The 14,884-nt window shown below is 41.2% G+C and overlaps 2 protein-coding genes across 6 annotated transcripts in view; one reads left to right on the top strand and one right to left on the bottom strand.

Annotated features, from left to right (window-relative positions):
• The window catches only part of CFAP44 (cilia and flagella associated protein 44), a gene marked incomplete at both ends in the record, with an annotated part of 43,827 nt that extends 31,154 nt beyond the window's left edge, over positions 1–12,673 (top strand). Inside the window, 11 exons of the mRNA XM_082751459.1 lie at positions 493–996; positions 2,316–2,519; positions 2,952–3,144; positions 4,111–4,221; positions 5,613–5,743; positions 6,880–6,996; positions 7,930–8,131; positions 8,853–9,013; positions 10,333–10,467; positions 10,838–11,089; positions 12,659–12,673. Of these exons, the coding sequence (XP_082607585.1) occupies positions 493–996; positions 2,316–2,519; positions 2,952–3,144; positions 4,111–4,221; positions 5,613–5,743; positions 6,880–6,996; positions 7,930–8,131; positions 8,853–9,013; positions 10,333–10,467; positions 10,838–11,089; positions 12,659–12,673 (2,025 nt within the window). The remainder of the gene's footprint in view (positions 1–492; positions 997–2,315; positions 2,520–2,951; positions 3,145–4,110; positions 4,222–5,612; positions 5,744–6,879; positions 6,997–7,929; positions 8,132–8,852; positions 9,014–10,332; positions 10,468–10,837; positions 11,090–12,658) is intronic.
• Positions 12,609–14,884, bottom strand: part of BOC (BOC cell adhesion associated, oncogene regulated) — a 40,149-nt gene continuing 37,873 nt past the window's right edge. For all 5 annotated transcript variants that reach the window (XM_082773338.1, XM_082773341.1, XM_082773340.1 and 2 more), the window contains 3 exons: positions 14,563–14,642; positions 13,865–14,058; positions 12,609–13,293 (listed from right to left, as the gene is read on the bottom strand). In XM_082773338.1, the coding sequence (XP_082629464.1) occupies positions 13,109–13,293; positions 13,865–14,058; positions 14,563–14,642 (459 nt within the window). In that variant the 3' untranslated portion in view covers positions 12,609–13,108. The remainder of the gene's footprint in view (positions 13,294–13,864; positions 14,059–14,562; positions 14,643–14,884) is intronic.

Below are 14,884 nucleotides of genomic sequence, written 5' to 3'. Positions count from 1 at the left end.
TGGAAATTTTGCTTTACAAAATAAAGAGATCTAATTTTCTCTTTGTTGGTATATGAATTGTACAATATGCCTGAGAAGAGAGCCGTGTATCAAAGCTGAGATGCTCTCTGTATTTAATGAGAGACAGCCCAAATGACTAATCCTCTAAAACCCACAGCTAATTATCACAGTCCTTGTGAATTTATTGACGTGAGATGTTGAAGCAGTGCAGAAAATTGACAATCAAGTCAGGAGAGAGAGGGGAAGCCTCATTTCTACTCTTCTAAGATTTTCTTTTAAAGAAGATTTAGAGAGGTGGTTCCACAGTTTTTAAAAACAGAGAGAGAAAGCTGGTTAAAAACACGTGTGTGGAGGTGGTACAGTAAAGAAAGCTAGTATGGAAAGAAGGAAGGTCAGTATGACAAGCCTCTTCTCCATAACCTGTGTTGGGGAAGACTTCATATTATGTAAATATCACTGGGAAAATCCTACTAAATTTTTTGTTCTTTACAGATTTATAAGAAGAAAGTGAATATGAACAAACAGATCTTGTCCTTGCGGGATTTCAAGGTTTCTGTTATTGATGAAATCAAGTGTTTAGTGCAAGAATTGAAATCCATACAGGCAGCGTTGGATTTATCAGAACATCTCCCTCTTCCCCCGATCCCTCAGTTACACCCAGATGAGGTTCCAGAAAAAAGATTTGAATATGACACTGACATCCTCCTTAAGTTCAAACAGGAGCAGGAGGCCAAGGCAAAGTTCCAGGAACCATTGGAAGAGTCTCCCTCATCTGGTGCACCTAGGCGTAGTTTTCTAAAGCCTTCTTCCCTTAAAGAGTCTGGCCCCGTGACACAGCCTGCAAGAGAACACCCAGTGAAAATAACGCCATCTGTGGTCGTAGAGCAGAAAAAGCTTTTTGAGATTGAGAAGGCAGAGCCAACTGAAATGGAACTGGAAATTTTAAAGAGGGAGAAGATAAAAAACCTATACTTGCAGGATTCCTTGATTAAAAAGGTAGGAAATCAGAAGTTATTTTTTTTCATATTGAACAATCTCAATCAGAAATGAACCCCTTTCCTCCTGTCTTAGGACTGCAGATACTCACGCCTTTCAGAATTTCAGGAAAATGATATCTAGTACAAATTTACAGGGTAAATCAGTATAAATCTGTAAGAGTGACCTCTGTGCTAACTATAATAAATTGAAAATCAGATTTCTAATTTGTTATTGATTGTTATGTGAAACTATGAGCTCAGTGGCCAAAAAAAAAAAAAAGGCAAATAACACGTTAGATTTTTTTTCTCTTCATCACTTTTTGAGTCCAAGCAATAGATCTGATTCTTATTTTTTGCTATGATTCATGAAGTTCTCAGCTTTTAAGTAACATGACTAGTCCTGACACTGTAGTCTTAATAATTTTAAAAGTGCCAGGTTTAAAGTCATGAGAAAGCTTCTTTATAAGACATCCTTAGTCTGGAAAAAGGACTACTGAAAGGAATGTACCAGAGGTGATAAAATTATGAATAGCATAAGAAAAGGAGAGTGGCAATCAGCTCTTAAAGAAGGAGAGAGACCAAATGAAATGGTGAGGTGGAAAGCTTGTTGTTCCTATGCAACCAATAACTAAATTTTGGATGTGGGTGTAGCTACAATTTGATAAACTCTGGAAGAAAAAAATCCATTCAAGATGTTAAATGCAAACATAGTACTGCAAGCTCAGGATGTCCATAAATCAGAGTTTAGGAGGGTACAGAGAGGAGCTTGCCAGAGGTGTATCACCATTCAGTTGTTGGCTCCATTTCATACCTTCTTTTCTCTAATATCTGTTGTTGGTCATTGACTCTTTGGTTTAATCTGACACAGATACCCTTATGTTCATGTGTATGGAGGTTTTGAGAGAATATACAAATGCTGCTATGACCATCACATAGACATATATATGGCCACGATGGCAGCAGCTAGTACTGATTTAACTGTAAATGTCTAAGGGAAGAGCTGTCAGGTATTCTGAGAGAAGTGTGCCAAGGCAGAAGACAGTAATTATTGCTATGTCTGGGTTGTTACATGGACTCCTTAAATGTACTACAGACTACAGATGCAGTGAAACATCCCTGTGAAGCCCTGGTGATTTTTGTGTTATACCGAGAGTATAGAAATAATTGGAGTTAACTTTGTCTTTTTAAGTGCTTCAGTAATCATTAGTGGATAGCATGACAAAGTTGTTGACTTGACAGAAAGAATTTTTCCCTTCTGCTCCTTTCTCTTGCTTTACATGTTTAACTCTACTCCGAATACTCTTCTCGTTCCTCATTTGCAGTTCTCTTTCACTCCAGATCAATGCACTGGTGATAAACTTTGACGCTGAACTTCGTGTCCTGCGGCACAAGAAACTGCAGCTGGATGTGCAGATGAAGCATGCTGACCTGCGCTACATCACGTGGTATGAAGAGCTGCTTATCCTGAATGATGTTGAGAAAACTGAGAATGATCTCCAGGGGCGTGTTACCACCCTCCGCAGTGAGCAGGAGGCCACGCAGGTATGTAGGCCATGTGTGCCTGGACTTAAAAATACTGCTGATGAGTGGTCTGAAAAGAAAGTAAGGCATCAGATAAATGGTGGCTTCTCTTTGCTTCCTTTTAGCACTGATCTAATATCTAGTGCTAAATTTGGAAAAGCAAGAAACTCTTGGTGATCAGCCTAGGATGGTTGCTTTTAACTTCCAATAGTTAATCTTTTCACAGTCTAAGTAGTCGTATTTTTATAGTTTCTTCATGATCTGGAGTCAATGACAAATCATATACTTTAATTTAAGAACATACTTCTGGGTTTTGCTTGATCGGAGCAGGAATTCAAAGAGAGAAAGTCAAGTTTTGCATTTCCAGATCTTCACTGATACGTCTTACCTACATAAAAGTTCAAAGGTTGTGTGCCTGTTGACTAAAGAAGGTTTTTTTTGTTTTGTTTTTAGTCAAAAGTGAACAGCTACCTTGCACTGATGGAGGATACAAATTCTGAGATTGTAAAGCTTCAGGAACATAAGAAAGCTCTTTATGCCGGCTTCCGAGCATCCCTTGGAGAAAACAACAAGTTCGCCCGTTTTCTGACCAAGGTTCTGAAGAAGAAAATCAAGTGCATGGAAAAAAAAGTAAAAAGAGAAGCAGGTTGGAGATGCTGTTCTAATTGTTTGGATTTGTTGCGCATACTTCTGTGCAGTAAAGTAAACGTGCCTCAGTCTAGCTGGATCCCCAGATACATCCAATGCTGAACTCGGTTCAAAAAAATAGAACAAAAAAAAACAAAACTCACCTACCTGGGTTTTGTTTCTGTACCACCCCATGTTCTATGGAAGCCAACCTGAATGATGATAACGGTGTAATTCAGCCTCTAACATGATTATATTTGGTCTGATCGCAGCTCCTACAACCTACTTCCTGTATGTCAATATTGAGGATTGATAATTGGTATGAAGAAGAGGCAAAGCTTTAAATAGCTGCTTCCTGTGCTGTGCCAATGGGAGCTATGGATAAGTGATTAGTCTGCCATATTCGTGACATTCTCCTTTAATCTGTCCATTGACTAATGAGAGATCACAGACCTAATCTGCTATCATCTATTAGTCACACGACTAAACATATTATGAAAGGATTTCATTTATTTTAGAGACTAGGTTTTAATTGTTAAGGCCAGGCAGTCTTACTGGACTAAAACACTTGCACCCTCTCTTTGACTTGGCTTTTGATTTCTACTGGGACATGATTAGCAAAAAGTGCAATCAACAGTGATGCTTTTGTGACAGTTTTGTGCTTCTGTGCATTTTGCTTGGTTGTTTAATCTCTGTAGAAGAATGGTAAACCAACAAGGTTTAAATTCCAAATTCTTAACACACATAAAGAGAGGAAAAATTGAAGAAAGTCTCAAAAAAATTGCATGTGTTTGTGCATTTGGCACTACTAGGTGATTTCTCTCTTCCACATTTTTTTTTCTTTCTGTTAAATTATCAAATGAATGCAAAATGGGTGCTTTTTTGTTGATTGTTGGGGATGTGTTCACCAGCCCATTCACATAATGCACAGCTAGTGAATTTGAGGGGTGTTCTGCAAATCAGCAGTACTGTCCTTTTCTTCCAGATGAGAAATATGAGAGTGAATGGGAGAGTGATGAAGAGTCCACCTTGGGGAGTGATGAAGAAGATTCTAGATCTGAAGATGAAGTCTTTGATGTCTCCGTTTGTCCAAAGAGTACTAAGATATCATTTCGTTGGGTTGAGTACTTGTTGAGCTTTCGGGACAATATTGTATTTTTAAAAGGAATTTTTCATTATTCACCTCACATAAATGCCATTAAGGGCCAGAATGTGCCCAGTCCTCCTGGGTGCAGTATTTGTCCCCAGGAAATCTCAGTGAAGATAATGGAACCGCTGACAGTAGAGGGTACAGTAATTAAAAAGTTTGGAAAAATAAAACTTCTCTAAGTGCTAAAAATTAATTATTTTATGTAAATCACCATTCAGCATTTCATGGCTGTGTTTCTGGAGAGAAAAGGCTCCTCACAGAAGCGGAGCTGGAGTGAGGCTGCAGCTGCTCTCTGGAAACCTGCCGCCAGGCCTAGCTGGATCCCTGTTCAGAAAAGATCTGTGGGGACACTATAATAATGTTAAATTAAGCTCTTTGTTACCACCTCGTGGATTTATGCAGTAATTGCATGTTTCTAGGCTTCTCTAATCATCTGAAAAGGTAGGAGCTTTGCAAAATCCTCTTCACTCATTAATTCATTAATTAATTCATTCAGTAAAAGCAAGCAAGCTCTTCTTTTCTTTTGTAGGAGTTTAACTATTTTATGGTTTGTTTGTTTTTTTAAGATCTTTGAGTGAGATATCAGTGACCACTTAACAACACTGCTTTTTTTTTTTTTTTTTTCCTGCTAGAATTTACCAGTAAATTACCTTTTTTTTTTTTTTTTTTTTTCCATATTGGATTTTTTCATTTTCATAAATTGAATTCTTTCTTAACTCCTTGTCCATCTCCTTTTTCAGAGAAACGTTGGGAAGAAATATAGAACATTTTTTACTTTTTATTAAAAAAAATCCAAATTACTGATTTAATGGGGAAATGACATTATATCAGCCTCTCCATATATGGTCTTTAAGTGTAATTTGCCTTGCCTTTTTTTTAATGTGAATTAATTTGTGTTAATAGTGCTGAATTAATTAGTATGACTGAAATTGCTGCACCAGGTAGAAATTCACAGATAAACAACTACATGTTCACGTAACTAAAGATTGTACTGGAACATGTATTAATTACTGGGACTGAATTAGTTACAAAGGCTAACTTTTGAGCACTTGGCTTTAATATGCATTTAGCCTTATTTGATGCATTTAGTCTTACTTCTGGAAACAAACTGTCTTGACTGAATATAAAGAAAAAAGATCCATCCAAGACACCTATCCTCTCATGGAGGAATTTGGCCCATAACATTTAAGTTGACAAAGCTCTAAGGAATCAAGAACATGGTCTTATTATGGGAAATGCTGGGCAACCTGCACATTAGGAGAAGCTAGTAGCTCAAGCTTGTAGCTACTGTACAGTCGTAATGAAACTAAGCTATCCTCTGACCCTTTTCTTCTCAGACTGTGATAAGGCGCTCTTCCAAAACACCATCAAGCTCCGGGAGAAGTGGTTAGACATTGAAGAGTCTTTAACGAAGGAGAAGAGAGTTGCTGCTAACCTCAGAAAGAAATATAACGTCTTGGTCAAAATGGTATGGTGCTGTTGTCTTCTCAGAAGGCATGAGCTGGCTCCAGTACAATGAAAATGTTGTGCTATTGGTTTTGGCTAAGATTTAAAATGGAAATCATAACCTTTTACGTGGCCTCAGTTTGGGTAGAGATAACCATGCTAGCACCCAGGCAGGAGGCAGCTCACCATGGGTCACCCATCCTCCTGGAAAGCATCAATCAAGGTGGTCTGCCCTTAGCTGGTAGGGGGCTGGATCCAGGTTTTTGGTCCAGTTTCTTCCCAACTGTCTAACCACATGCAGCAGCAGAAACAAGACTCTGATTCAGATGCAATGCCTGGTGCAGCTTGGCCCATCCCGTGTGCATGTGTATGGGGTTGGAGAATATAAAGAGTCACCCTAACACACATGCATACTAAAATAAACCATAAAAATGCTATCCTTCCATCTGTTTCTTTTGCTTTTAGTTATTTTCTTCTGCTCTTTGTCATAATAATTATTGAATAAACTCACTTGGTGCAAGTTTTCCTTTTAGCTTTTTTGAGCTCCTGCATTCATCAAGACATTTGATTTATATTAATTCAAAAATATCTTAATTTAAAGGGTTTTCTGGGATAGAGGGAGAGTTCTGCCAAAATACCATTATGCAAGGCTTGCTTTTATTGTGTCTCAAAAATGTCCCAGCAAATATGCTTAACTTACAACGTTTTTTGTTTAGTTTTTAAAGGCTTTCCTAAGTGCCAGCTGCCACATATTCACCCTGGGGTCTGACATCTGAGTTTGAATTGTTTCTTTCTCATGCAGAATCAATAAGCATTTCCAGGCATAAAACAATAAAAAAATATCTTGCAGACTCTGATCTAGAAGTGTATTGGACACTAAACAAAGAAACTGTCTCTTGATACATACAGGGCTTCTCAAGTAAGGAGATATATGTAAGTGTACATGTGTACAAAAGTATTCAGCATAGAATTTTGTTTGAATACATAGATGAACCTCATGTTAACCTATGAAACTCATCTGTCATAATACATGGAAAAAAAGAGCATTCTTTCCATGCTTCTTTTCCTTCAGATCAAGGACTCTAACACAGATCCTTGCTGTCTTGTGTATTTGAGCACTGTAAGGTTTTTGTCTGTCCACAATTTGTCTTTCTGCAGGCAAAAGCAGTAGAAGCCAGTCTGAACACAGCAGAGAGGGAACTGGACACCTTTCAGTGGGAAAAGCAGCAGAAACTTAATGAGTTATACGCAGTTGTGCCTTTAAAACTTCATCAGGTAATTCAAGATTTCATGTGTTTATTACTTTTACTTTTGACAGGTGCAGAATGGCCTATGTATATCTAAACAGTAGTGTTATTCGTTTTTTGAGCTTCTACTTCCTAATTTACTATAGTCTCCTTGGAGTGACAGTGTCATTAATTGAACTTCATAACACTATTTCCTCTAGGTTTGTTCTCCTTCAAGTAAGGACAGGTAGGGGCAGCACGTTTCTGAAATGTGTGCAGCCTTCAAGTGTTTTATAGGTTTGGCATGGAATATTCCTTCAGGTCTATGTTTGCTGATATTCTCCTGAAAACAAAACCAATAAAACAAAGAAACAAAACCACCAACAACAAACTACTGAAAGTCATGGGAGTTTTTCCCAATTCAAGAATGCTGAATTGTATGCAAAAATGTATCCATCTGTGCAGCTGTTATCCCAGGGATGATTAGTAGAAAATGAAGATGAAAACTCAACACAATACTGTTATTTCCTCTGGGCTGCATCTTGTCCTCAGAGACAAAACATAGGCTTTTGCCTCTTGTGGCTCATACACCTCTGAAGCAAACTCAGCTCTCTCCATTTGTTCTCCCTACCTGCATTACAATGTTGGTAAGAAAGCAGAGCCTGTCACTCTTCTGTCTGTGCAGTTCTGCAGGTCTCAGTTCATTCAGAAGCACAGAGACACTCAACAGGGAGTCCCCTACTCTATTTCCAGTGCTACAGAAAGGAAGAGAGCTTTGTATACAGGGAATCATCACAGGTCTAAGTGGCCTTTGAGCTGCTGAGTGGTAGTAATTCCCTGGCCCAAAACATGAGAACTGTGCCCACGCTATTATCTCATTCCTTAGTTTTCAAATTCTTATACATTTGTTGTCCAGAGTGATCATCGGTGCCCTTAACAAGTCAAATTAGCCTTGTTTATGGGTAATTTCTGCTTCTGACAGGTGGAATACTTCGTTAATGGGGAGATACCCAGTGACCTCTCCCAAGCCCTGGTATTTACCAACCAGTCCTTAGAGTATCTGCAGAAGAGAATTGTGGACCTACGTAATGAAAAAATAATGCAGAGAGAGATGTATAAGAAGGCACAGCAGCAATATAAGCAACTTATCCAGGACAAAAAGGAGATGGAGATAAATATTCGCCGTGAGTAACAGACTCCAAACACAGCCTTCTAGTGCTTATGCTGTCCCCTCTCTGGGTGTGGGTCACTCAGCAGATGTCTGTCTTTACTCTCACCCAAATGTCACAGCTGGTTACTGCAGAAAATAAACCAGAGGGGATCGGGTGGATTGTTCTGATGAAGTATTGGTAGTTCTCCAGCACTGCAGAGTCATTAGGCTATGTTAAATAATTTGGGAACTTAGTAAAAGGAGAGCTGACTGAGATGAGACACTGGGAATCAGGACACACAATTGCTATTTCTGGCTCTATGCAGGAGCTGCTAGAAAAAAGTTCTTTTGGAAAAGCCACATAAGCTTTTCATGCAAGTTCCTTATCCGTGTAACATAAGAACTATAAAAGCTCTATTCAAAACAATTACAAACATAAAATGGGGAAACAGACCCAGAGATGTTCTGGTGTCTACCACCACCAAACCCCCTTCTCCCAGCCCACTGAAGCCTTTTATGAAGTCCGTGGTGTGGAGGTGGCTCACTAGGACTGGCTGAGAGTGTGGCTTTGTGACAACACAGGTGTGATCACGGGCAAGAACCAATGGCAATATGCTGTTGTGATTTCTGTGTAGCTTTGTGTGAATTATTTATTCTATAGCGTATGCCACCAAGCTTAGACAGAAAGCTGGAGGTAAATTCTTATTAATCAATGAAAAGCAGTTCTACCATTTGTGCCATGCCTTCTCTTTTAGAACTGGAAGAGGAGTGCAATCGGATAATGATGCTGAAGTTTGGCCGGATGGTTGATTTTGAAGCAGTTCAAGCACGCTCTGTTAACATATGCTTGGAAGAATTGGAAGTAGAAATAATGCAGAAAGAATATGAGCACTCCCAGGAACTCAAAGAGTGGGAGGTAAGGAGCAGGAATAGGAGGAGGGCATATATTTGACTCTGTTATTCTATTAGGGCTTCATTTGCTGGGGCTGAATAGCTACACTAACATTTTTTGTGAATGTATTCATCCTATTGTCTTGACAACACTTTTTTTTTTTTTTTTAATTATTATTTTTTTTAAACAACAGCACTTTCCTCAAATGCATCCTTCAGTTCTTCCAGAGAGCTTTCCTTTGGTTTTCAGCTGGCATTCAGTACCTACTGCCTCCTCCCATCGCATCTGGTGACAAACTATTTGAGTGCAGGGCAGTGCTGGCTTATGTCTCAGACACTAGACTGTGCAGTATGAAAAGTGCTTGTCCCTGTCTGGGAGGCCTAAGGCGCAGCTACTGTAGTACAAACAGGCAACGCTCTTATGCTGGCCTTACAGAGTGCTGTCATTGTCTTTTTAAAAATATGGAGAGAATAAACAGAAAATGTGATGATCTCAAGAGATCCAGAAACTATCTCTATGAGCAAGTATCATGTCTTGTTTAAATTGTTTGACTGAGATCTTCCCCCACCCCTCCTGAGCAGTAAAGCATCATCACCTTTATCCTTTATATATATATGTATGTATGTATGTATGTACGTAATAGGTTTCATGATTTCTACTTTTTTTCTGTTCATGTAAATCGCTACCATGTTTTGAGGTTAGCCTTGATGTGGGATATACATTGCTCCTTACGGAAGTGAGTCTGGTGTCATTCAACACAGCACACATCTAGATGTGTTTTAAGGCTTCTGTAATGAACTCCAGAAGGGCACAAGTTGGTTTGTAATGAACTGTCCTGTCCGTTCCTTGCATGTTTATACAGCATGACACATTTTCAGGAAGGCAGAGTGTTCAGATTTCCAGCAGCTCCTTGCTCTCCTGCTTGTCTTGTGTTTGTAGCTATGCAAAGAACCCCCTCCTCCTCCTGGACTTGGGTACGAGAGCCAGATTTCAAAGTGGAAAGTCATAGCCCCAGACTTCTGTGTCTTTTATGCTGGTTTGTGGCAGGTGTAGGAGGCAGCTTAATACCTCACATGCATATGGCATAGTATGTACCTAACAGTTTTCTCTTTCCCATGTTTTTGCCTAACTGCTTTAAACAAAATGCTTAGTTATTTGCAATAATAGGAAAAAAAAAAAAAAAGATACTGCATTAAACATATTGTGGGATCACATTGGTGTATGTAGGATCAGTTTGTTGTTTACCTCTTTCTGTGACATATTCTGCTTAGCACTTGTTCCCTATTTCATTCACATTGATTATCCTTTCTCAACCTAGTTCAACTTTTTTTTAATCATTCTAGAAAAGAACCTTTGACCTGCAGCAGAAGCTGATGATGCTGACAAAGGAAAATACCAGAAAGCTGCAGCAGCTGAACCGCTTCTGCCTTGAAAAGCAGCAACTTGAAACTATGCTGGATTCACTAAATGATGATCTAGTAAGCTTGTTATTTCCCTAAAGTAGGCCATATTTTAAATTCTCTGGTAATTTCTTAGATGCTTTCTGATACCAAAACAAACTCCTGTTATTTCTAATTAGAAAATGTCTTGCATGAAGTCAAAATTATTCCTTTGATACATGCAAACAGCCAAATGAGTTAAGGTGTATTCTTTGAGACCAAAGTATTAGGGAATAAGTCAGACTGAGCCTCAGTTGACAGTCCATCAATCTGACTTTGGAAGAGTTTGGACTGGGGCATAGTCATGAAGCTGTCATGGGTCTTGGAAAGCCTCACTTTCCCAAAGGAAATATGTTTCCACTCTTAATTCTTGAGTGTTTTATAGGAGCTATTTTTTCTCTCTTTACAGGGAGCAGAGTTTCAGGGCCCCCGAAGTACGGACATCAAAGAGAAGGCCAGGATGGAGTCACTGCTGAAACACGGGGCTCATGACATTGCCCTCCTACGGGAAGAAATCAATCTTCTCAGAAGAAAAGATGGATGCGTGAGAGAACAATTCAGTCTCCTAGCCAGAAAAGATGGGTGCTTCTTTCTACAGCCTTCATCACCACAGGACTCTGAGACACTCTCTGAACCCTTCCCTGTTCTTACACCATGTACGGTAACTAACAGCCCCAGTGTCCCTTAAAAATGGATGTATTTAACTGCAGCTGTAGTAATACCTAGAAGTGCAAAATGTATTGTTTTGGCTAAGCAGGGGGTTAGTTGTAAAGGGTTTTCCCTGTCAAAATATGACTATAGTGGCAGATGTGGAATAAAAATGGGCAAATGCAACCAGTAAATGGTGTTATCAATCCATTCAGAGCTCTGCACTGGACAGATGCTCTGTGTATGTGTATTGCATGTGCAGCTGTGTATGCCTGTTTGTAGCTCTCAGCACAAAAAGGGGCTTTGGAAGGCTGGGTATGAGAAAGTTTTGTCCATCTGAAACTATCTTTGGTACCTGTGTTCTCAGAACTGGTAACGGATGTCTGTCTTGGGCATGCATCTTATTATTTGTTGAACATCCTAGCAGCAACAGCAGTTTTCTTGAGATGGGAAGTGCTGTGTGGTTGGAGAAGGCAAGGAGACCTTTGTCCCTGGGCCTACAGTGCGTCCTCAGATGGGTATGGTGCCAATTAGAGACCTGCCCGCTCTACAGAAGTGGGAAACTCACTACAGTGCAGGTGTCAGACTTACTTGGCATGAAGAGGCTGTAGCAACAGGTGGGCAGTGAAGTTAGCCTTTAATTCTGGCTTGCAGCAGTACACCAGACTGAGAGCAGAGCCAGGCTTTGTCTATTTTCAGTTTTTTTTATATATGCATATATATATAATATATATAAAAATAATGTTTTAACTCTGGCACTTGGGATGCTGACAGTGAGCAACCATTTATAGCACTTACCTTGTCTTACCGTGAAGAGTTCCTTCAGCTCCAAAGTGGAGCGGTTTTGTTGCAACGTAAGAACATTGCAAAGTTTCTAACAATGTACAGGGAGGTTTTGGAAGTGTAGCTATTTTTAAATTAAACAGCTTGAACAACCCACAGCTGCTCTTGCTCCTCTTCCCTGCTCCTTCCCTGGTCATTACTCCTCTGTTAGGTATACCTTGAGGCAGGATCCAACCGTATCCTTGCCAGGCACAAGAACTGCCCCCGCTGGCTTCAGCACAACCCAGTGAAAGGCATTCGTGCTGGCAGCCTTTTCAGTGGTCCCTATGAAGGTGCTGTGCATTTTGTTTCCTCAGGGAGGGGAAAAAGAAAACAGCCTTATCCCCAAATCTGGATGCTGGAAGTTTCTGAAGCAACAAAACCCCAGAGATGTTGGGGGGTCAGGGATTTGGGTGTCCACCCTAAATTTTATGTATCTATCCTTGGAGATGAATTAAAATCTCCTCTAGCTCTGCTCCCCCTACAGGTCTCACATCACTTAACTGGCACAGGCACTGGCAGTCCCTCTTCTCCTGAGTTCAGCATTGAGAAGGTTCACTTGGCTGGCCTACTGGAAACTCTAGCTGCAGGGAGATGTCACCTTTCCCCAGGTATCCTGTTTGCTATATTCCTGCAAGGGAAAAAAAAAAAAAAAAAAAAAAGCGTAGGTTCATTCTGTGGGAGGATTTAGCGTACAGCCAGCCCCAGAAAAGACTTAAGCCTTTATTTTAGGTGTTAAAGCGTGGGTTTGTCTTTACAGATGGCGTCTATGTGAAGGGTTGTTTAAGTTGATTAGGCAGAGTGCGTAACTCCAGGCCACCCGCAGGAGCGTGTTCCTGGGAAATGTCGTCCTGTGGGTGAGGAGAAAAGACCTTCCTGGTAGCATTATCTTGCGTGAAGCCCTCGCTGCAAGAGGGTGCTAGATCTCGGTGGTGGCAGCTCTGTTTGGCCCCGTGTCTTGCGATGTCTCGTGCTGCTGGTTCAGTCTTGTGCTCTGACCAACAGCCCCGTGCCACGGATAGCTGTGGCCTTGTTCCTTCAGCCCTCCCATTGCCTTGCTGAGGATACCTTCTGTCTCCGTAGCATTATAAAAGGCACATATACATCTATATACAAGTGCATAAATATATAAATAGGGGTGTTATACAAAAATAAATACCCATTCTCTTTTTCTCTTTAGAATAAGTCTTTGCAAAAGGCAGCTTGGTCCCTAACTGGTAGGAGAATGAGTCTCTAAGGGCCTCAGCGGTGGCGGGCTGCTGTTCAGATGTCCTGGTAGGTCCTGACTCAAGGATGTGATGACTGGATTCTGGGGGTGGAGGTCTCCTCTGGACTGGCAGCAGTCTAGTCTTTCTACCTCTTCAACTGGCACTAGGCCTAGGCAGCAAGGGCTTCCTGAAAGACAGAGGAGCGAGAGATCTTTAAAATGCACGCAGAAATGAGAGGTGCTGTGGTCTTCTCAGCAGTCCATTTTATGAGGACAGGTGCTCTGATCAAAGACAAAGAGCTGCATTCTAAAAGGCCTATCTACGTGAGAGTTTAAACCTATGCTTGCACACAATGAGTTTAATCCACGCTACAGGAGGGGTGGATCAACGGATCATGTCCTAGGGGAAGGGATTCTTGTAATTCTTCAGGGACTTTGGTGCTGGACTGGTGGTCTGGAAGATGCGTGATGAAGGACTAAGGGACAGTGCCTCTGCTGCAACTGCAGGTAGGTGTGTGTCCTTCCAGCAGCATACAGTTTCATGTTCTCAGAGAACTGAGAAATCTGTTCTGTACGACTGTCCCAGGCAATTTACAGTCCCCAACTGCTGGTGTGGCCTTTTTTAAGCTGCTCTACACATTATTAAGTCTTTGCACTATAGAAATGAGCCTGAACAAAGCCATCAGAAAGGCTCTCTGGTAAGATTTCCCCTCAAGATGAGCCTAAACCAATGAGCACTGAGTTTTCCAGCCCACTGACCTTGGTGGAACAGCGGATCCCGCCGAGCATCCAAACTAGGGCCTCCAACTTTGCTGCCCATCACTGGATGATGCAGGCCAATGAAGTGCTCTTGAAGGTGAGGACAGTCGTCTTGTGGCTGGAGAAGCTGGTGAGTGGAGTCATCTGGGAGGCTGTAGAGGAAAGAGCTGTCTTCTGGTCTGGAACTGGGCAATCTGGGGAGGCAGACAGACAAAGAAAGAAGTTTAGTACTATGCACAGATGTTTCCTCCTTGAAAGAGATGATCTATGTAGCAGCTAGCTGCATCAATGGAATGACAAAACATTCATAAATGAGGGGAAATTGGGATATACTTGTGGGATGGGAATGAGGTGATGGAAACTGGTATCAACCATTCCAAACTTGGTGAGTGCCACAGGAGCTGGGAGGAGTAATGCCTCCCAGGGAGCGGGGGAATAAATAATGACTTGAAGTGTGAACAGCAAGACAGAGCGCCTGCGACTAGCCAGATTCTGAGCATCTGTTTATCAGCATCCAGCTACAGATGCTGGTTTCTCTCTTTGTACTTTTTAGTCTCCTGCTTAGAAGCATAGTTTTGTTTCCCAAATGAACTGGGACAGACAAGAGAGCACGCTGAGGGCTAACTTCTGTGAACAGGTATTTTCTGGTGGGCCCCACTGGATCGTTCCGTCCTCCCCCTCCATCAGCCAGGACTAACCTGGAGGGTTGGTAGTCTCGCTGGGCACTCCCGTTTTGCAGCACTCGTGCCTGCAGCAAGGCGTTGGTCTCCTCGTGTGACTGGAATGAGAGAGAAGAATCTCAGTGGTGCCACAAAGCAGCATTAAGAGGTAGGTGCTGATCCCCAGCAGAACCAGAGCCATGGGGCAGAATGGTGAAGCTGTTGCTTAGTAGGTAAAGCCAAAACTGTTTCTTTTGCCATAGCAGATAGAGCAGAACTGAGCTGAAAAACTCACTTCATGCTTACTGCTGAATTACTGGCTCATGATAACCAATGCACAGTCTCAGTGGTGGCACTGCCT

This window comes from Aythya marila (assembly GCF_965140915.1).
Source record: "Aythya marila genome assembly, chromosome: 1".
Classification (NCBI taxonomy): domain Eukaryota; kingdom Metazoa; phylum Chordata; class Aves; order Anseriformes; family Anatidae; genus Aythya; species Aythya marila.
Note: the sequence above shows the minus strand (reverse complement) of the source record. Positions and strands in the feature narration are given on the sequence as shown.